The 21,686-nt window shown below is 42.3% G+C and overlaps 1 protein-coding gene across 5 annotated transcripts in view; it reads right to left on the bottom strand.

Annotated features, from left to right (window-relative positions):
• Nucleotides 1-1,020: 1,020 nt before the first annotated feature.
• The window catches only part of ST7 (suppression of tumorigenicity 7), a 203,306-nt gene continuing 182,640 nt past the window's right edge, over nucleotides 1,021-21,686 (bottom strand). For 4 of the 5 annotated variants that reach the window (XM_067564248.1, XM_067564249.1, XM_067564251.1 and 1 more), the window contains 3 exons: nucleotides 19,550-19,642; nucleotides 16,267-16,406; nucleotides 1,021-1,330 (listed from right to left, as the gene is read on the bottom strand). In XM_067564248.1, coding sequence (XP_067420349.1) covers nucleotides 1,235-1,330; nucleotides 16,267-16,406; nucleotides 19,550-19,642 — 329 coding nt within the window. In that variant the 3' untranslated portion in view covers nucleotides 1,021-1,234. Of the gene's footprint in view, nucleotides 1,331-16,266; nucleotides 16,407-19,549; nucleotides 19,643-21,686 lie in introns of those variants that run through there. The other variant, XR_010922857.1, reaches the window with a different exon arrangement.

Below are 21,686 nucleotides of genomic sequence, written 5' to 3'. Positions count from 1 at the left end.
ACCCTGTCCTCAGGCCAACTCACAGCTACCTTCAGTTAACAACAGCTAATGTGAGCCATGGGAATTTTCAGGCATCTGATTGTTCCCAACTCTTTGTATTACACACGTTAATGGCTGCATTTTGCTATATTGTTACATTTCAATATCACACAGATGTAGACAAGAAAAGTTGAGGCCTCAGGACCATGAAAGATATCGCTGTATTTGTACGGTTGTATATTTAATTCATGATCGTTCATCCCAGCTTCAAGCTTTCGGTTAGGAAACCCAAGAACTTAGCTGGCCTGGTGTCTGAGCAGAGGTGCTCTGTTGAAGATAGCTCATTACATTGTTACCATTTAGAGTGAACGGGTTAAAATGTGAATTTGTCTAAATGTGTCAGAGCCCCTGGATAAGATTTTAAAGATCTAAGCTCTGAGGTAAAAACTCCACCCCTCGACATTAACTATATTAGTAAATGTCTTCATGTTCCCCAGAATAAATAGTTACTTTATAACATCTGCATGTAGAGACAAGTAAGTGTGGAATGTTCTCTCTCCTGCAGCGAGCTAATAAAACTAAAACCGTGAAGGTGCTTGACTCTATGGAGAGAAAACTAAAGCAGGAAAAGCCAGAATAACGAAATCTGCAAATTGTGATCCAGTGTTCAGAGGTGTGGACTATGAGAATATCCTAAGCTATTTGCTAAGGGTAACTCCAGTCCAGTGCAGGGGGGCTAGAAAATGTCCCATGCACTATTCAAGCTTGATGATAGCTTAAGTAGTATTTAAGTGGCCCAGAAGGATTGTATGGGGTTTCTGCGCACGGGTGAGTTTCACCCTAATTAAACTCTATAGGAGAAGGTAGTGATCACATTGCTTTTAAAAAGTAACTAGCACCGTTTCATTGTTTGAACAGAAAGTCAAGCTGTATTTGTGCTTCATGGATTTTCAGGGACATAAAGTACCTTTTGAGGTTAGAAGAAATAGCAAAAGGAAAAAAAAACCCACCTCTGCAATGCTGCAATACACAAAAGTTTATTTTCAAGATCTTTTTCTTTTCTGAAAGCAAAATATGATAAAACCTAACATCAATGTATTTTGTACAACAAAAACAGTTTTTATATGAGAACAGACAATCCATGAAGAGTTTTTAAGTCTTAGAACTGCTTCCCTTTTTTTATCATGCTTTCTTGTGGTCAACAAAAAGTTGGCACAGAAGATGTCATGGCAGTCAATCAGTGTGGTGTTTTCCCTCAGATCCTTGTCAGCTGGTGCCACAGACTGGAGGGCAGGATACTTTCTACCTTTTCCATCACAAAATTTAGAGGGGCAAAGAGAGTGCTGAGAAACTGCAAAGAAATCAGATACACAGGTAGATCAAAATCATGGAGACAACAGGCTGTAACAGAAAACTGTGCAACTGAGGTGTTGTAGACCCTCAACAAGAAATTCCTCCGGGGTGATATTAATTGAATCATTTGTTTTTAAAGTCTTTATGACAAATTTTGCCTTCTGATGAACATTGTGTATTTCTCATTTTGTAGTAAACAAAGCAAGTGTTCCATTTTCACAGATATTACTAACTAGTTAATGCACAATAAAGGCATAAATCTAGAATCTTGGATCCATGCCCAGATACAAGCCATGACAGGCTTGATCCAAAACCCACTGAAGTAAAAAGGAGTCTCTCCTATACGGGCACAAACAGGCAGATACAGCTAACTACACAATTTTCCCTTCAGAATCAGACCCATAATGTTTAAATGTTATCTAAGCAGCTGCTACATATATTCAGGCCCCCTTGGCTCTCTGTTCTGGAATATATCTTAATGTACTCTTTCCTATAGAAAAAAAGAAGCTGATAGTTTGAGAGAAGTACTGGTGCAGCTGAGACACCATAGTGCTGTAGTGAAGATGCTACTACGCCAACGTAATACACCTGCACTTCCCTGAGAGGCAGTAGCTATGTCAACAGGAGAAGCTCTCTGGTCTACATGGGGGGTTAGTTTGATAGAACTACATTGCTCAGGGGTGTGGCTTTTTCGCACCCCTGAGTGACGTAGTTATACCAATATAGGTCTTTAGTGTAGACCTGGCCTGTGTATTATTGCTATGAGAGGCTTCCTCGACAAGATCAGATGAATAGTTACCATTTTATCACAGGGGGCAGAAAAATATTTGAAAATAGATTGGGATGCCCTAAAAGAGTTCTCAACATTTTCCGAAAATTAAGCCCGACTGAAGTGTCTCAAACTGAGTACCTCAGAACTGAGGAACTCTATATCATGGGTCTCTCTTCAAAATGTTAGCCCATATATATATTAATTGTGTTATATTAACTCCAGTCTATATTACGTACGGATGTGATAGGCTTCTGATAGGTGCCTGGAATAGAATAGAATTTTACGGTATACTGTATGCATGAAGATATTATACGTTACTTTCACATATGCAAAGTCAGCCATCTCAAGGTTAAGAACAATGTTGCTTCCAGACATATACTGGCTGACATAGTGTTGCAAAAGAATATAGTTCTTTTATGGTATCAATTAGCAAATATCTGCATGATGTATTGTTGTAGCCCTGCTGGTCCCAGGATATTAGAGAGACAAGGTGAGTGATGTATTACCTCACTCAAATATCTGCAAGCAGTCTCATATTTCAAACTGTGCCATGTGATGAATACAGTATGTACTAACTCTGCTTAATACACTGACATGAGAGAGAACTGCAATCTGTGGGCTTTGTTTGACTGTATTCTGCCATAGCCCCATTTCCCCTGGTGAGAGCAGAACATATATATTTATACATGGCAAATTCACATTCCACTCTACATGTTTTGATTTTTAAAAAATCATCTCAGTCTGGATGCTGCTGAAACCCAGCTTACATACAATAAACTCAACTCAATTAAAGGCTACAGTACAGAATATAAAATGTACAAGTCCAGTCTTTTGGTTGACACATGTCTCTATTTTTTATGTTTCCACTACTGTGTGATTTTTTTGCCTTGAAAATATTGTTGTTTCCAGAAACATTTTTGATATGTTTGATATCACTTAGCCAAAGATTACAATCCTTTTATGGTATCAGGCCGCAAAATAGCTGCAAGCAGTTTTGTGTTTATCAGACAGTGCTTTGTGAAGAGTTTATTTTAATTGAAAACATATATGCTGTATATATTTTAACCGAATTAATAAATGTCATAAGTATTTGGCCTGCATCATATTTGAAGGTGTATCTTAAAGCATCGCCTAGAAAATACATTAACCAAAGAACAACCTGTGCATTATGGATGAAATCAGTGACTAGTGTCTGGGTCACAAACATGGCTCTTGTCTCATTCCAAGGAAGCTAGGCAACTGTACCAGCTGTGGCTGTGAAGGTCAAGCCGACTTATATAGATCAGTGCTGACCAGATGTGGTATTAAAACTTCTGTCAGAGAGTTCACTGGAAATATCCAAAAATGCCTTAACACTTTATGGAGTGATTCTGTCTGCACTTCCTCTTTTGTGAACAACTATTTGCAGCAAATGAATATGCCCTCTCCCTGTACTCACTGGAAAATGCAAAAATCTCACTGCAGTATACTCCATACTTTTCTGATTAGAGCTTGATTTGTGCTTTTAGTTTGCACCTGAAGCCTCCCACATAACTAGAGGAAAGTAAATTAGTGTAAATTAAATGTGATCAATTTTTTAAATCAATGAAACAGTGTCATTTAATTTTTTGTTGGTGGTGGGTTTTTTTGGTACTTACAATACTTTTGTTTCTGAAGTAACTTCAGGTGTATCCTGTAGCTGAAACTTAGAAGTCTACCTGTAGCTAGAAATACACCGAGATACTGAGCCAGTTGGAGAAATTGTGTAAAGCAACAGAGGTCCAGAAAATATAATATTTAAACATATGGGGTGAAATCCTGGTCCCACTGAAGTTACTGGCAAAACTCCCATTGACTTCAGTGGGATCAGGATTTCACCCCTGGATTTGTGTTGTCCCACCAGAGGGACACTTGTTGAGAGACTTCTTCTAGCTCACAGCAACCAGATTAAACAGTAAGAGTGTGGGTCCCAAAGCCTCCCTTCTGTCCTACCCAATTCTGCATTCTTATTCCCAGCTCCTGCTCAGTTACATTGATCTGAACCCATGAGCCACATGGCGTGAGTTTCCAAACTCTGGCCTCCCATATAGCATCTTGGAGCCCTAACCACTAACTTTCAGGGTGTTCAGTGTTTCTGACCAGTTCCTCTCCCCAGATGTAATAAAGAACCCAATTTCCAGCTACAAACACTGTAAAATATGTGAGGCCCTCACCTTACTGCATTCCATACATTTGATGGAAGACCCAGAAGCCAACAATTAATCTGTTGAACTAGAGCAGCGTGCAACCCTTGGAAAGCTTTTAGTGCTCATGTTCTCAAACATCACTGGCAGCTGTGCAATCTGCTTTCATACCACACTGTGGTACCCTGGAGGACTGAATCTGCATGCTTTAGGTTGTTTATGCCTTTGGCCTTTCCTTTTGACACTGACAGTTTCTTCCATAGAGCTAGCAAAAGAAACAGCACCGGCAATAAAAGAGCATAATTATTGATGTGAGATTGGCAGAAACTGCTTTTATTTGTATGTTTTTTGAAAGAAACACTGTCAACTTGAATATTTGAAACTGACTTAGAAGGGATTCTATTTTCTGACAGCACCCTTTAAACAATATGGTCTGATTAAAAAAAATCCTAGGAAAAAAGTTTATAGGGGCTTGTCTGCTCCCCAGCTGATGTCTATATATGCCTTTTCAGCAAGAAGAAACTGATTAATGAAGACTCTTGTGCTGTGATTAGACAGGTAAAGGTGGATCCTTGAAGTCAGAGGAGCTCCAGGTAGATAAGGGGTCTCCTTAGAAGATGCACCTCACTGATTATGGAGAGAACAGAGAAACTGACCATGTGCAAAGTGATTTCAAACACACCAAGTAACTGAACAATAATCTTAGGTGTAACTATTGTAGTCACAACATTTTCAGAGAGAGATGGGATTGTTCAGTTGATGGTATCACTTTAACAAACATTGATTTCTCTATTTAAATATCTCTCTCCTCTTCATCTAAGAAATATTCGTATTCCATGAAGTTATGCAAGCACCTGGGATTTTTAATGACACTTACGGATTCTCTGTACAATATGAAAGAAAACAAAAGAATAAAAAAGCATCTGACAAATTTATACCAAGTGCTGCAATCTAAAAATTTGTACTGCTTACGTTCTTCTCTTGAGTACTCTCCAAAATTTTTTCATTAGAATGGGTTAGTGAAAATAATCAGAAAATCAGGGCATAGTTCCATTAACAAGGCAGTCATTTGAACCAGTGCTCCTTTACATGGCATTTTAACTTTACTATCTGGCCCATTACCAGCTCCTTAAGGAAACTTCCTTCCTGTGCCTCAAAGACTGCCAAAATGCAGGCTAGAAATACGTTCTTCCATAACCAAGTGAGAAGGCTATATTATGTTGCCATTTAAAAGTTAACTATTCTTGATCTATCAAATCCATCATATTTTACAACTTTCTTCTTCCCGTTTCACTGTGAGAAAAAGTCTTACCACCCCCCCAGGCACCACATTACACAAATGGCTAAATGCATTTTGGGGGATTTTCACCTTCCTCTGAATCATCAGGAAAACAGTTACTAACCTTCTGTAACTGTTGTTCTTCGAGATGTGTTGCTCGTGTCCTTTCATGTTAGGTGTGCGCGCGCCCCCGTGCAGGGCTGTCGGAGATTTTCTGCCTTTGTGGTATCCGTAGGGCTCGCTCTGGCGCCCTCTGGAGCCCCACACTCATGCAGCGGTAGATGAGGTGTCGCCAGCCCTGTGCCCCCCTCAGTTCCTTCTTGCCATCAACTCCAACAATGAGGCCGGAGGGCGGATCATAGAATGGATGTGAGCAACACATCTCAAAGAACAACAGTTATGGAAGGTTAATAGCCATTTTATCTTCTTCAAGTGCTTGTTAATGTCAATTCCACGTTAGGGGACTCACAAGCAGCATCCCTGGAGGTGAGCTCAGGATTCATGGATGTGCCGCTTGCAATACCACTCTACCGAAGTTGGCATCGTCCCGGGCTTTCTGGGTGATGAACTGAAGACCATGTAGCCGCTCTGTAGATGAATTGGATTGGCACCTGCATCAGGAAGGCTGCAGTTGAGGCTTTCGCCCTGGTCGAGTGAGCTGTTACAATTGCTGGCGGCAGCATTTTTGCTTGTTCATAACAAAACTTGATGTAGGCGGTTATCCATGGGGAGATACCCTGGGAGAAGACTGGCAGACCTTTCATCCTTTCTGCCACTGCAATGAAGAACTGCATTGACCTTTGGAAGGGTTTAGTCCTTTCAATGTAGAAGGCCAAGGCCTGTCAAACATCTAGGGTGTGTGACCTATGCTCCTCACCGGATCTGTGTGGTTTGGGGAAGAACACGGGCAGGAATATATCCTGGTTATTGTGGAACTGTGACACTACCTTTGGTAGGAAGCCGGGATGGGGTTGCAGCTGGACTTTGCTATTTAAAAGTTAATTATTCCTGATTTATCAAATCCATCATATCCCCCATCTTTGGAAAATCATGCTGGCAACCTCTGGGTGGAGTGACCATCGTGATGAGATGAAAAGGACTTGCTGAGGAGATCCGCTAGTGCATTCCTGGTGCCTGGGAGATGTGAAGCTACAATGCGGATGGTGTTCTGCATACAAAAGTTCCATAAGCAGATAGCCTTGTGGCAAAGGGGTGATGACCCAGCACTGCCTTGCTAGTTGATGTAAAACATCACAGTGGTATAGTCCAAATTCTGACAATCTTGCCAGCCAGGTAGGGAAAGCATGCCCGACAAGCCAGGCATACCACTCTGAGCTCCCTGACATTTATGTGGAGGGAGCGATCTTCCTGCGTCTAGAGTCTCTGTGTGGTGAGGTCATTGAAGTGGGCTTCCCACCCCAGATCCGAAGCATCAGAGAACAGCATCACTGAGGGAAAAAGCCCTGCAAAGGGCACTCCCTGTAACACTGAGTGAGGGTTTGTCCACCTAGTTAGGGATGATCAAATGTGCAGTGGTACTGCGACCACAAGGTCCAGACTGTACCTGCTGGGAGTGTAGACCAATGTTAGCCACAATGGGGTTGGAGACATAGATGAGCATGCTGGACCATGTACATGCACACTGCCATATGTCCCAGCAGTCTGAGGCATGATCAAGCAGTTGTGATCAGGTGGGATTGTATGTCTGTAATGAGACCTGACATGACTTGGAACCAGGACTCCAGAAGGAAGGCCATGGCCGGTGTGGAGTCAAGAATTGCTCCTATGAACTCTGTCTGCTGAACAGGGGACAGTTGATTTTTTCTCATTCATGAGCAGATTTTGACAGGTGGCTCTCAGAAGACTGAGGCTGTGCTGGACCTGAGATTGTGACTTGACCTGGATGACCCAGTCATTGTGGTATGGGTAAATTTGCACCCCTCAACACCTCAGGTAAGTGGCCACTAATTCCATATATTTTGTGAAGACTCTTGGGGTGGAAGAGAGGCCAAAGGTCAGCATCGTGAATTGGTAATGTTGTTGGCCCACCACAAACTGGAGGAATCTCCTGTGGCCTTGGAAAATGGAAATATGCATCCTTTAAGTCTAGGGCAGTGTATCAGTCCCCTGTATCCAGAGAGGGGGTGATGGAGGCTAGGGAGACTATGCAGAACTTAAACTTCTTGAGATACCTGTTTAGGCGAACCAGGTCCAGGATGGGTCTAAGACCTCCTTTGACCTTCGATATAAGAAAGTATTGGGAGTAAAACCCTTTCCCTCTCATATATTGAGGAACTTCCTCCACAACACCTACCTTAGGAGGGTTTACACTTCCTAAACAAGAAGTTGCTCATGAGAAGAGTCCCTGAAGAGGGACAGGGAGGGAGGGTTGGAGGGAGGCACTGAAGAAAACTGCAGGATGTAACCATCTGATATGGTGTTGAGGACCCAATGATCTGATGTAATCTGCGCCCACGTGGAAAGGAAGGGGAACAGTCGATTAAAAAATAAAGAGGGGTATGGATCCTGAGGCCAGACTGGGGATCTGTCCTCGGGTGCACCCTCAAAACGCCTGCCATGGGCCACCCTGATGGCACACAGACTCCGATTGGGTGGCAGAGGAGGAAGAAGCTAGATGGCAGCAGTAAAATCTTTTATCTCTGTCCCTTCTCTTATAGATTCCTTGTCATGGCTGACCCAAATAGCTAGGTGGTGGCTGTGGCGGTCAGAACTGGCTTCTAGACACCTCTGGTGTATTCAGGCCAAGGGATTGTACAGTGGCCTTGGAGTCTTTCAGGCCATGAAGCCTGGTATGTCTGTTCCAAAAAATAGGGAGTTTCCCTCAAATGGGAGGTCCTGTACCTCCTGACACAACTCCAAGGACTGCAGCCAGGAACACCATGGCATGGATACCGCCAAAGCCATTGACCTGGCCACAGAATCGGCAGCATCCAGTGCTGTTTGGAGGGTGGCTCTAGCCACCGTCTTGCCCTCCTCCAACATGGACACAAACTCCTGCCTGATGTCCTGTGGCAGAGAGTCATGGAATTTGGCTACGGAGTCCCAAATGTTATAATTGTATCTCCCCTGCAATGCCTGCTGGTTGGAGATTATACGTTGAAGACTGGTTGTGGAATAAATCTTTTTTCCAAACAAGTCCAGCTCCTTAGTGTCCTTGTTCTTAGGTGGCGAACTTCCTTATCCTGCCAGTCCTTCTTATTCACAGGGATCCCGGGTATGGGTGAGAGAATAAGCATTCATATCTCCTGGCCGGAACATAATATATCTTCTTGGCCCTTTTGGATATTGGCGGCAGGGAGAATGGGATCTGCCATAGGGCTTTGACAACCTTTATCACCTCTTCATTCACTGACTATGCAACTTTAGTTGGTGCCGTAACCACCAGGATGTCAGAGACTGTCCATAGGCTCTGTGAGCTCCTCAGCCTCCAAGCCCAGGTTGGATATGATCCTTTTAAGGAGTTCTTGGTGGGCTCAAAAATCATCTGGTGGTATTGGTGGAGCTGGGCCGGCTATTGTCTTGTTGAGGGATGATGAGGACAATGGTAACACCGAGGGAGGGACTGGTGCCTCCTCTTCTTCAAGGGGAGCTGTCTCTACCTCTGGGTCCTGTAGTTCGGTGCCAGTATCGGATCCTGAGTCTGTGTCCCACACCGGGGCGGTTGGTGCCACGGATCATTCTTGGAACACAGATGAGGAGGATTGGAGCGACTTAGTGCCACTGGGATTCCCCATGGGTTCCAGCATGGCCACTGGACAGAACATTGTTCTTGACACTACGAAGCCACTGCTGGCTTGGCACCGAATGGCAGTATGCTCGCTCCCTTGCATTTTTGAGGCTGGTGACTGGGCTCTTCCTCTCACTCCGAGGAGGACAGTTCTCCCCTGGGCGACCAAGGTAGAGCCAACGGTGGCTCCTCCCATCAGTTGCAGTGCGGAATCGGAGAACAGCGCCGGGGAGATGGTGACCAGCAATGACATTCTCCTGAGTGATGCCAAGTTGGAGGGGAGTGGTGCCGAAATGGTGGCGTGCAACTAGATGTCGGGCTGCCTTGTGCTGGGGGGTCCAGCAACCGTTGCTATGCTACCGGTGACCAGTGCCGCGAGGATGATGACCGGTACCGGGGAGACCGAGATTGGTGATATGTAGCTGGTGAGTCAGTCCTCCAGGTCAGAGATCGGGAGCACGATGCCAGGGACCAGAGTCAAGATGGCAGAGACTTTAGACGTGGCACTGGAGATCTTGGCCAAGGTGGACCAGTGCTGAAATGGGGAACAGTGCCAGTCGACTGACCACTTTGATGGCCCCATGGTGGGTTTACCCTTAGAGCAAGATGCCTTTACTGGCTCCAGTGCTGAGGGTAAGGCCAGTGGAGTGAGAGGCAGCGGGAAGGCCATCAAGTCCCTAGCCGCTTGAAAGGCCTCTGGGGTGGAGGGCACCATTGGGCAGAAGGGCCCCCTTCTGCTCCCAGGAGTCGGGGGGGGGGGGAGGGGCTCCCTTGGAGAGTTTTCCACCCTGGGAGGAGAGGCTGACTCTAGCCACTCCAGGGCAGGTGATTGGCCTGATGCGGGTCCTTTGCCCAACCCTTCCTTCTTATCCCTCTTTGGCACGGGAGAACAGTCTAGATTGTGCTGTTTCTTTTGCCACTTCTTTGGCACTGGCGAAGGCGAACGACAACGAGAAGGGCTCGGTGCCTGTGGGGCGCTCTGCACTGATGCTGAAGTACTTGGTGCCGAGTCAAAGCAGGAGGCCGGGCTGAGTGCCGCCTCCATTAACAGGGCTTTCAGACGAATGTCCCTGTCTTTCTTAGTCCGTGGCCTGAAGACCTTGCAAATCTTGCACTTAACCCTCATGTGTGTTTCCCCTAAACACTTTAAGCAACTGTCGTGAGTGTCATTAAGCAGGAAGGACTTATGGCAAACAAAACATGGTTTGAAGCCCAGGGACCCCAATCTCTAACTTACAAACTATTTACAAGAACTATCAATAACTAGCAATGAAAGAACCACTAGGCACTTGCGAACGCAAGAGAGAAAGCTTTTCCAATAACCGTCACAGGCGGAAAGAAGGAACTGAGGGGGCGCAGGGCCAATGGCGCCTCATATACTGTGGCATGAGTGTGGGGCTCCAGAGGGCACCAGAGCCAGCCCTACAAATACCACTAAGGCAAAAAAATCTCCGACAGCCCCGCACAAGGGCATGTACACACCTAGCATGGAATCGACATGAGCAAGAACTCAAAAAAGAAATGTTTACTGCCAAGGGCAGGTTACTGGACTGGATGGGTCAATGGTCTGACCAATCCGGTGGTTGAAATTCTGAGCTGCACGTCTCAGAGGCAGAGCTCAGGGGGAGAAAGGAGCTATGGTGATTTTAAGCCACTTTGGCGCTCTCCCAATTCTGGGCTGCTCTGCAGCCCCTCGTGGAACATAGACAGTGCTGGGGGCCCATTTAATTTATGGCAGCCTGCCCTGGCTGCTCTTAGGCTACAGTATTGCACAGAATCTTCTCAATATTATGTGCTGCAGCCCTATCCCCAACACACCCTTCCTGTGCCCAGCCCTCCCCTGGCATGCCCCTCCATGGGGCTCATGAGAGGATCCCTGGAAGACAGCTTTATGGCTGGCTTACTGCATTGAGGGAGTCCTCCCTTGGCAGGATCCAGGGCTTTTAAGGCTCCTTTATATCACTCCAGTTTGTATCTCTTCCCTTATGTTCTTATGAGGACACCAATCGATGGGAGCAGCAGCACGGCAGTCCTTTTATATTTTTAAACAGCTGGAATGTATTAATTATTTATGTCTGACATTTTACAGAGTGTTCTAGTGGCAATTTAAAAATCAGGATATTGGTGTCTCCCTGATGGAGGGTGGAGTTAAATCCAAGCTCCGTGTCCTTCTCTCATCAAGAGCTCACCCTCTTCAACAACAGCTTCCTCTGTTATAACCAACACACTCCTGATCTGGACCCTTGAACTCCTGCTTCCACTAGGCAATTTTCGTGGGTTGGCTTCCCAGTAATCTTAGCACATGTACCTGTGAGAGACAGCGGGAGGGAGGGTTCATTCTAGCACAGCTGGCAGGTTATTTATTATGTATATTGTTATTAACACAAATAATGTATATAGCACTGCAAATTTACATGATGCTTGCAAAAACATCAACCCTGCCCTTATAGAGCTTACACTCCACAGCTGGCTCCTGAATCTGGACCATTAGCCCAGACCCTTACAGAGACCACATGAGGTGAATGGAACTCCTCAGGAACTCTGTACTGCAGGAGCCAGTTGCAGGAGTGCGGCTTGAGATAGAAGAAACAAAAGGGAGACACGTCCACATACAAAACAACAAGCCAAAATCACTCAGGAAAGGGCAAGTCAGGAGAGATTCTCTGCAAGAAAGGTGGAAAGATTCCTGGAAAAAGGGGGCGTTGGGGAGGGATTAGGAGGAGGAGAGAAAAGTGGGACTGGCAGGCCAAGAGTGAGAAACTACCAAACGCAGGAGGCAGCAGGACAGAAGGTGTGAACTGAGAAGTGGGCTACAAAGTGAAGACAAAGGGGCTTTGTAGGAGCCTATGAAATGAGCAGAAGAGTATGAGGAGTGAGATGGGTGATGTAGACTGGTCAGATTTGTCAGGGCCTTGACTGTGAAGACAGGGACCATAAATTTGATGCAGCAAGAGATGGGAGGCCAATTAAGGGAATTTGTGAGGGGATGAGGGGGAGGAAAGTGACTTTAGTGACAACAAACTTAAATATGCTGGAAGCGGAGGAGTAAGAAATGAGAAAGCCTAAAAAGAGAAGATGCAGAAATGTACTTCTGCCTGTCATAACATTATTATTACAAGCATTTATAAGCATCACTACTATAATATCTGGACACTGTGAGTACATTACAAAGACTACTTAACCATGCACGCTGCACAAAAGCCAGCCCTCCAGTGGAGGTAGAAATTTCATAGGGAGCCTCAAACTCATTCCTTCTTGGGGCTCCTCTAAAATCCTTACATTGCCTTGACACCAAGATCAAAGGTTCAGATAGGATCAGCTAAGAAATTACAAATACCCACAGTCTGCTTCAACTGTTAATTTGTATCTTTTGGAACATCTCTGTTTATGGATACTTAGTCTGCCCTGAATGGGACAGATCAAGGACTCTTCTTGTATAAACTTATTTAACAATGAAGCAACACAGCTATTTTATTCTTACAATGAATTCACAGAGAGTTTAGGACCATTTAGACTTCAGCTCTGGCTGAAACCAGCAGTCCAGAATAATAAAATGTATTGCTTCAGGTAGTACTCTGGCCCCTGTGTACCATCTCAATTTCCTCCACCCTTTTCCCCCTCATGTATCCCTTGTTCCTTTTCCCTACCCAGACAGGGTTTTTTTTAAGCAAGACCTGCTGCAAGTTCATTCATGAGATGAAATTGGTGTCTACACAACAGTGAGTAGTATTCACAAACCTGTATGAGCTTCAAAGGATCAGTAGCTGGTGACTGTACTTTCAGGTTTCATAGATTCATAAAGTCTAAGGCCAGAAGGGACCATTAGATCATCTAGGCTAAACTCCTGCATAATATAGGCCATAGAACTTTCCTGAAATAATTCCTGTTTGACCTAGATAGAGCTTGTCTTTCAGGAAAAACATCCAATCTTGCTTTAAAAATTGTCAGTGAAGGAGAATTCACCACAAGCCTTGGTAAGTTGTTGCAATGGTTAATTACCTTAATTGTTAAAAATGTGTGCCCTATTTCCAGTGTGCATTTGTCTAGTTTCAGCTTCCAGCCACTGGATCTTGTTATATCTATGCCTGCCAGAAAGAGCCCATTATCAAATATTTGTTCCCCATGTAGGTGCTTAAAAAATACAATCAAATCCACACATGCCGTATTCAGTTTCAGTAAAGTACACCACATTTTGTAAATTGCTAAACCATAACCTGCAGTAAAATGAACTTGGATTTAATTTTTAAATTGGTCCAAGATGGTTCTCAGCTACACCTGTGTGGTGCTCTTGGGATTGACAGATATAAGTGGAAGAATAATTTGGTCCTCCTAAAATTATGACTTATTCTTGCAGTTTTGCAGTAGTTACTTTACATCCCATGATTTTGGTTAAATCACAGCATGTCAAGCAGACAAGAGTGTTAATTCCATAAGCACAACTAACATGATATTCAGAACATTCATCTTTTTAGTTAAGTTCAAAATTAATCCCCTTAAAAGGTGAAAGAGCACAGCTGTGGCTTGCAGGAGGTCTGTTCCACTGAGCCTTGATACCACTGCATATCAAAGGGATGTCTGTCATTACTCTTCTTCGGTTTCATACAGTTGGGCTACCCCACCTTTTTAGTACACAACAAAAATGAGACAGCTGAGCTTAAACGCCTTGATGAGTCAATGAACGAAGGTCACAGGCTTTCACCAGATTGGCCTGATTTTTACTCTGCCCATTCACAATTAAAAGCCTCCTGCTGCCTGCATTTGTTTATTAAAATAGCCATGTAGCTAAATCCCTATGAACGTTAGTTAGCAAACATGCCCATGTAGCTTCGGAGATGTACATACAGGTTGGTGACACTGCCTATTTCATACAGAGTTAATTATATGGCATCAGTTTAATTTTGTTTGTGTTTATTTATTGTACTAACTAACAGCTCTACTCTACTCTCAGCTGCAGGATGCAGTCACATATTGAGTCCCGAGGCTTCTGTTCCATTAACATCAAGGACAGCTACCTGCACATATCAAAGGAATAGATCCTGTTGGTTGCACTGTGTTCCCAAAGTGACTTTGGTGTCCAGTGCAAGAGCTATTTGAGGAAACAGCCAGTGCTTCACAAATGTAAATGTTAACACTGCCATCACACAGAAAATGGCTAGGGAAGCCCATGAAAGTCCACAATCAGGTTTGTCTGATTCCAGCAGCTCACTGCCTGTAGCAGGCTCATGGCCTCTGGTGCTCATACAATTTACACTCTTTGCTCTTAAATAAACCATCAGGCTGACAGCCAATGGGATTGCACAGGGTACACAGGAGGTCAGAATTTGGCCCGTTGACTGCTAATACCATTTCGTGCATGCTAATGACTGCATGCACAAAACTGACTGGAAGCAAACTCTGTGCTTCAGAGCCCTTTTAAAAAAAATTCTATGAAGAAAGTTTCCTGGGAACACATCCCTTACTCACACACTTACTTGCCTTAAAACTCTCCTTTGCTAGGAAGCCTACAAAAATGTAAAAGACAACTGGTGTGCTAATACCACGGCCTATCATGCTGACCAGTTTTGTCGCATTGTTTCCTTCTACTGCCTGCCTGCACTCATCTGTTTGTTGTCTCTTGTCTTATACTTACACTGTAAACTTTTGGGGTTAGGGACCATCTTTTTGTTCTGTGTTTGTACAGTGCTTAGCTGTTATGATAGCCAAAATCATGATAACAATAACACCAATAATTACAATGCATGCCATCCCCAATACACCTATAGAGTCACTCAAGGCTACATGAATAAAAGACTATTTCAAGCAAGTTATAGTATTTTTTCTGTTGACAGCCATGATAGATTTTATCCCCAACTGATCCAGTTATCAGTCACCTTCATCTGCGGACATAGGAATTCTTAATGCAAGAGCCATTGCCATATAGACACAACTACTAGTACTTGGGATTAAAGCACTGATATATTTGACCAGCCTGGCTGATGGAGTAGCTATTTGACTCCAAAAGAGGTCCCTGAACAATCTTTCCTGCTCAGAAGGATATGAGATCTTAAGAAAAGGGATCTTATCAATGCCTCTCCCACCCCAGAAAAAAATTAACAAGGGCTGAGAGACTTCAGCACCATTTGGAAATAACAATATGGCCAAGAGAGTACTTTGGACCCACACAGCTCCATCACACACAATAATAATAAATTATTGCTCTGTGGTCTCAGCATTTCTTGAAGAAGGGAGTAATGGTCTTGCTGGAACTTTGCTGGGAAGTGAATCTTCCACAGCTCCCCTATGGCTGGGAACATCAGAGTAGTCATGCTTTTAGACATTGCAAGGAAAAAAAGCAGGTTGGAGTACAACTTGTTTTCCCCATATTAAACCTCAGTGGCCAGAAAAGCAGAATTAGTAGAGCCCTCAGCAGATCCATATAATAGGGAGCTGGAATATGTGATCTGGACACAAACACTGAGGCTGTTTCATTTCGCTGCAGTTTCAGAAAAGGACACTGCAATTTGATTTGGCTAACGCTGAACCACGTTTTTTCTGGTACTACTCAGAGTTTGTGCTGTCCCTGTCTTGTCTTGGGAAGAACTGTGTAGTTATCGCAACCTTCAACAGCCTTACAATTTATTTTTCTGAACAGGCTGGAGCTCTGCAATCTGTTATTAGTTTACTTTATTGGATTATCTAAGAAAACACAGATTTTCCCCTTCTTTTTGGCAGAGCCACAAGAAACCAAGACCAACAACAGAGTCATATAATCCAGAGAAGAAAAACTGGAGTGTATTTTACTGATTAGTTCCTTTCATGATTCCTTAATGTTCTCCTGTTCAGTGATAGACCCCTTGATGCTCCTTTTGTACTAATGAATATTCACACACTTCATATTAGCAATGTCTAGCTCAGTGCCATTTTATTGGTGCATTTCCCTTTTTGGTTTGTGTGTGCATTTACCAAAAATCCAGGTGTGCCAGTGAATACTCACAGCTTTTGCAAATACCCCCATAAGCTCTGGGAACTGATGTGTCAGGAGGGCTAGCATGGCTGTGAAGGAACATAATCCAGCAGTGAAGAGTATAAAGAAAGGTAGTTCTTTCTTGGGATAAACTGAAACTTCATGAAATGCTGCAGAGGAAAGCAGAAAGGAAAAACACAGTGTGGGTAAAATACATTCTCATGAGGGTTAAGAAGCTACAGATAAACCACAAGGGTTCTGAGGTTTCATTCAGTGGGAAGAAACATTTAAAGAATCATTTGAGACTCCTTCACCCACTTCCCTACCATTTAACAGGCTCTTTCTTCCACTATATCCTTCTCTGCCTTCCTTGACTCCTCCCAGCAGAGCCTCCCTTCCACTCCATTCCTCCACTAGCTGTTTCCTTCCCTCTTCCTTCAGCATCTTCATCATCATATTAATAACACATTTAATTTTTTAGATGCCTTGTGTGCATTAACTAACACAATTCATCCAAGCTAGGAAACTGCTGAAATTAATCCAAGGCAGGAAAAGAAACCACCTCACAAACCATGCATATGAGGATTAAAAAAATTCAACCACAATCAATACAAACTAAAAGGGAAATAGAAAAGTCTTTGGCTTTGGCCCAACAAGACTCAGAATATGATTTTGGGGGAAGAAGTATCCCAGAGCTGAGAATGGGAAGTTGCTTGGAGCAAAGTTTCCTTTAATCAAACCTTTTATGATGGCTCAGATTCAGGTTGGGAGATCTGGCCGGTTTGGCAAATGTTCTGGCCAGTTCTTGTCCAACTGTGTCTCCCATTCCATCCCTAGTTTTAAGTTCTAGTCAGGATCAGTGCTTGACTTTGAAACGACAAGCTTTTCTCCTGAAAGGATACTTTCACCGCTGTTTTTTTTTCTTTTAAACATCATGGCTGTATACGTACATATCACACCATTCTTTCATTCTGCCTGCCTTCTCCATTCCTTGGGCAGATATGATGGAAGATATGCAAGAATCCTGCTCAAAACCTGCTTATTTTGCACCTGTCGGGTCACAGCAACCGGGCAGTCAAGCAGCATGGTAGGACAGCACAACATCCATTCTGGATTGTTGCAGTTCTCATTTGGTAAGCCCATAAGGCATCTTTGAATGGTTAAACTCAAAATAGCAATTTCAAGTGTCTTAGAGTTTGGGACCTGTAAATCTTGTTCCCTTAAAAACCTCAGAAAAATGTTTTCAGGAGAAACGTGATTGGATAATTTCATTTAAATCAGATATAAGTATCAAATTACAGATTAGAGTTGGGAAGATACAATTGCACAATGCAGACTCCCATGTCTACTGTCTTTGACTGAAATATCCTATCGTTGTAATTTATTAGACAGTAAAAGCAAAAATGAGGGTTGGTTGATATTGTTACTTAGCCAGGGTTATTCATTTCAATCTCCCTTCTCATTTGACGCAAACTGTTCTTCATGTAAGCCCCAAAGTTATGATATCGTTTCAGCAGAGACTCTCCCTTAACTTACCAAAAGTTACCTTTAAAATATAAGCAATTAAAAGTTTAAACAGGCATGCGATGTAAAGGACCTCTACCCAACCAGTGTTTCTCACAGTATATTAAAACCTTCCCTAGTCAAACCCAAGAGATTTGACAGCAAAAGGCATTTCTCACAATTATCAGAGCAAAACATTACCATCAATGTATGTTATTAAAGAGTCCCTTGCTTCTAACATCTGACAACAGCAATTAGTTTTGCACCCAGAAAGGAGAATGCTGACTATTCTGTATCATTCTCTCATTACCAAATTTCCCTGACACTCCACCCTCCATTTAATGGTATCCCTTGGAGTAAAGAATTATGAGTGTCCTAAGAGGTACTGTTATAATTAGGGTGATTATAATGGGGTGGGGAGATAGAGCGGTTGCCAAGGATTTCTGTGTAATATCAGAGAGAATGTGTTGTGAAAAAAGAGCCTGACAATGAGGGGACTCTTGCTATATTACTTCTACCTACAGTTTACCCAGATAGATTCATTAAGGTTATGTCTACACTGCAGCTTATGTTGGCATAATTTATGTTGCTCAGGGGGGTGAATAAACCTCACCCTTGAGTGACATAAGTTACACTGACATAAGTGCCGCCGCTTTTCCCGCTGACCTATCTATCGTCATTCACATAGGTGGTTTTATTATGCCAACCTGAGAGCTCTCTCCTGTCAGCAGAGAGCGTCCTCACCAGATGTATGTGTAGAGACGCCCTAAGAATGTTTAAACATAACTTAGCCCAAACTGGAGTTGTTATAAATGAAGGACCTATTCTAGAAGAGACACAAACACAAACAAAACACAAACACACATTCATTTGTTTTTCAAAAAATGATTAAAAATTTATTTTCTTTATTTTTTTTTTTTTTTTTTTTTTTGAGTCCCCCAGTGCATCTTATGTCTGCCTTTTAGAACCTGATCCTGCAAACATCCACGCATGTGCATCTGTGCTCTCCAGATTGGCTTTAATGGCAAGCAACACAGGAACCAATTTCTGAGCATGTGACGTTTGCAGGAGTGGTCACTTAGGCCTGATACTACAAAGACAGACTCATGTGCTTAACTTTATGGATGGAATCAATCCCATTGACTTAGATTGTAAAACTCTCCAAGGCAGGGACTACCTTTATATCTGCATCTTCCACAGCATTTAGAACACTTTTGGTGCACTACAAATTCACAATAATAAATGATAAATGACTAGTGTAATTTCACATTAATATCTTTATAAGAATCACACACATCATTATATGAAGAAAACCCTCCTTGTGACTAGGAGTGTCTTACAAAAAAGAGCTCACAATAACTTGGTACTTGGTTAATGGTCCTCATGAAGGCTCATTTCTGCGATCTTGGGAAGGCAAAACTGCCTTGAATTTAGATAGTGAATTTCCTGCATTAGGACTATAGGGCTGGGCAACTGTATTTTTAGTTTGATGGTATGATATCCTAGATAAAGGATCAAACATACTTCACTTGTCTTGGCAAGGGAGAAACAACAGAATTAAAAGAAGAACATCCCCAAGGTAATCTGATTTTCTTTCCTTTTTGACATAAATAAAATTACCTAAATCTTTAAAAGCTGTGGCTATAAATTACCATTTTAACAATCAAGTCAGCTCTCCAGACAAACAATCCTTCTAATCCAGTGAACCAAATTTAATAGGTGTCAGCAGACGCCAGTATTGCAGAAATGTGATAAACGACTCTTTGATGCCAAGGACCAGGGACAAAAAAGAGAAAAAGTTCAGACTTACATGGAAGTAATTCTCTGTCTGCTGTTTCTGTACAGATGGGGTAAGGGTAAAAAAGGTGTCCTTTTTCCAAGGGATAGGGGATCATTCTGAAAGCTGAAATGGACGAAAATGCCACATTGGACAGATTATTGTGAGCACAGTATTTGCATGACATATTCAGCAGGGCACTTTACATGTATTAACAATTTTGAACAACAAAACCAAACTAGGCCTAAATCCAAAATTTTCATACTTGGGTACCTACACAAAATACTTATTAAATGGTCTAAATATGCATTTAGCCCTCAATCCTGCAAACACCCACATATTTAATTTTTACTCACATATATAGTCTTATTGGAGTCGGTGGGACCACTTTACAAGAGTAAAATCAAGAACCTACATATCTGTTTGCAGAATCAGGGTGTCAGGTTACCTACATTAAGATATCTAAATTTGAAAATTTTGACTTAGCATTTTTAGTTTCCAAGACTTTTGAGATTCAGGGGGGGAAAAAGAGTAGCTATGGTACAACAATGTTACTTTATTTTACAGAGACCATCAAAGCATTGTTACCAATTTGTTCATTTTGGCCCAATACTTACATTTTTCTGATCACCCAAAACTCCCACTGACTTCAGTGGGAGGTTTGCATGCAGGAAGAATGCAGTATGGTGCCCCAATGAATTATTACCCAGGGTACACCTGCAACAAAACATGTAACAAACATTCTGCCAGTCAGCAGATAGCTCCATGCTGCCAGCATGGTCCATGCCAGCGCATTGTATTTGTTCATTTTTCATTTGGCAACTTCAGATTAATAATGAATTATTAAAACCAGGTTCCAGTAATGCATTCTTTTTAAATGTAGCAGATCAAGCAAGGTTTCCCACATGAACATTTAGGCCATAGATTCAATAATACTTTTATCTTTTGCATTTAAAAAAAATATATGTAACATTTAAATCTAAAATAATAAGAGAGAGGGGGGTAAATTGATTATTCTGATGATGTCATAGACCACCTGAATACTCTTGTGGTTTATGGAACCATCAGAACCCTTGACTGAATTATAAGTTTACAATCAATCCATCTCTTTCCATTATCCTATATGTTATTCCCTCTGTTAAGATGTCATCAACACGTTATTCTCACTGTTCCTATGAACGTCATTCATGGAAGCAATTTTTTCTCAACAGATGTCTTATAAGTACTACATACTGTAGATATAAGGTAGAGAACAAACACACATACACACAAAGCAGTGCTCCAATATATCTCTCACACAGGGCAAAGAGGAATTCTATTAAGAATGAATGATTGCTATGTACCACAGTATCTTCAGTTGTAAATACTACATTTAAAATAATCGTGGTTACATCCTACACTGTATTCTCAGTTTATTTGTTTAAAATAGTAATAAACAAGGAAGAATGTAGAATGACAGTATTCCACTGTAACTAGCTTTAGCTATCATGTGGTATTTATTCTGGTGTCTATATATTATTGAAAAATAAAAACATTATGTATGTGATTCCAGCCTTTCGAACGCAATCAGTCTACACCATAGTTATATAGCTCAAAGGTAACAGTGTCTTGCCAAAAAGCATATACATCTCTCTAAACTCTCGGAGGGACTGAGAACCTGTCCACTTGCAATTTGCTGAGGTAAAAAATGTTATCAGTTTTCCTGAAGTAACAGAAATGTCTTAAATAGAGATTAAAATATTAAAAACTCTGTGGGCCTTAACTCTTCAGAAATGAAAGATTCACGCTGTTTCAATCAGTGTTTTTAAAGACTAGTGTGGCATTGCTGGAAAATATAAAACCTAGATCTCCGTGCACAATACTGAAACCCACATAAAACCCTCTCTGAAAGAAACATGAAACCTGTCTAAGCAGGACCAGCTCGGAGGAAAACATTTAATGTGATTTACTTTAACAATTTATATTACAAGATCTCCTTCAGGAAATAATGAACCAAAATTGAAACTACAATAGCGTTGTTCAAACAAAATTTACTTTGATTGTGGTGGTTTTATATCAAGACCTTTTTAAATATAAACCCATGTGAACGCTTTGATACAGAACAGGATACATAGTGCTTTTCATCTTCTAGATGTTTTCAAGGTGTTCTCCACAGCATTGGGGAGGCCTC

The sequence above is a fragment of the Emydura macquarii genome, unplaced genomic scaffold (genome assembly GCF_026122565.2).
Source record: "Emydura macquarii macquarii isolate MOO-44397 ecotype Brisbane River unplaced genomic scaffold, CSIRO-AGI_Emac_v2 contig_2636, whole genome shotgun sequence".
In the NCBI taxonomy this organism is placed as follows: Eukaryota; Metazoa; Chordata; order Testudines; family Chelidae; genus Emydura; species Emydura macquarii.
Note: the sequence above shows the minus strand (reverse complement) of the source record. Positions and strands in the feature narration are given on the sequence as shown.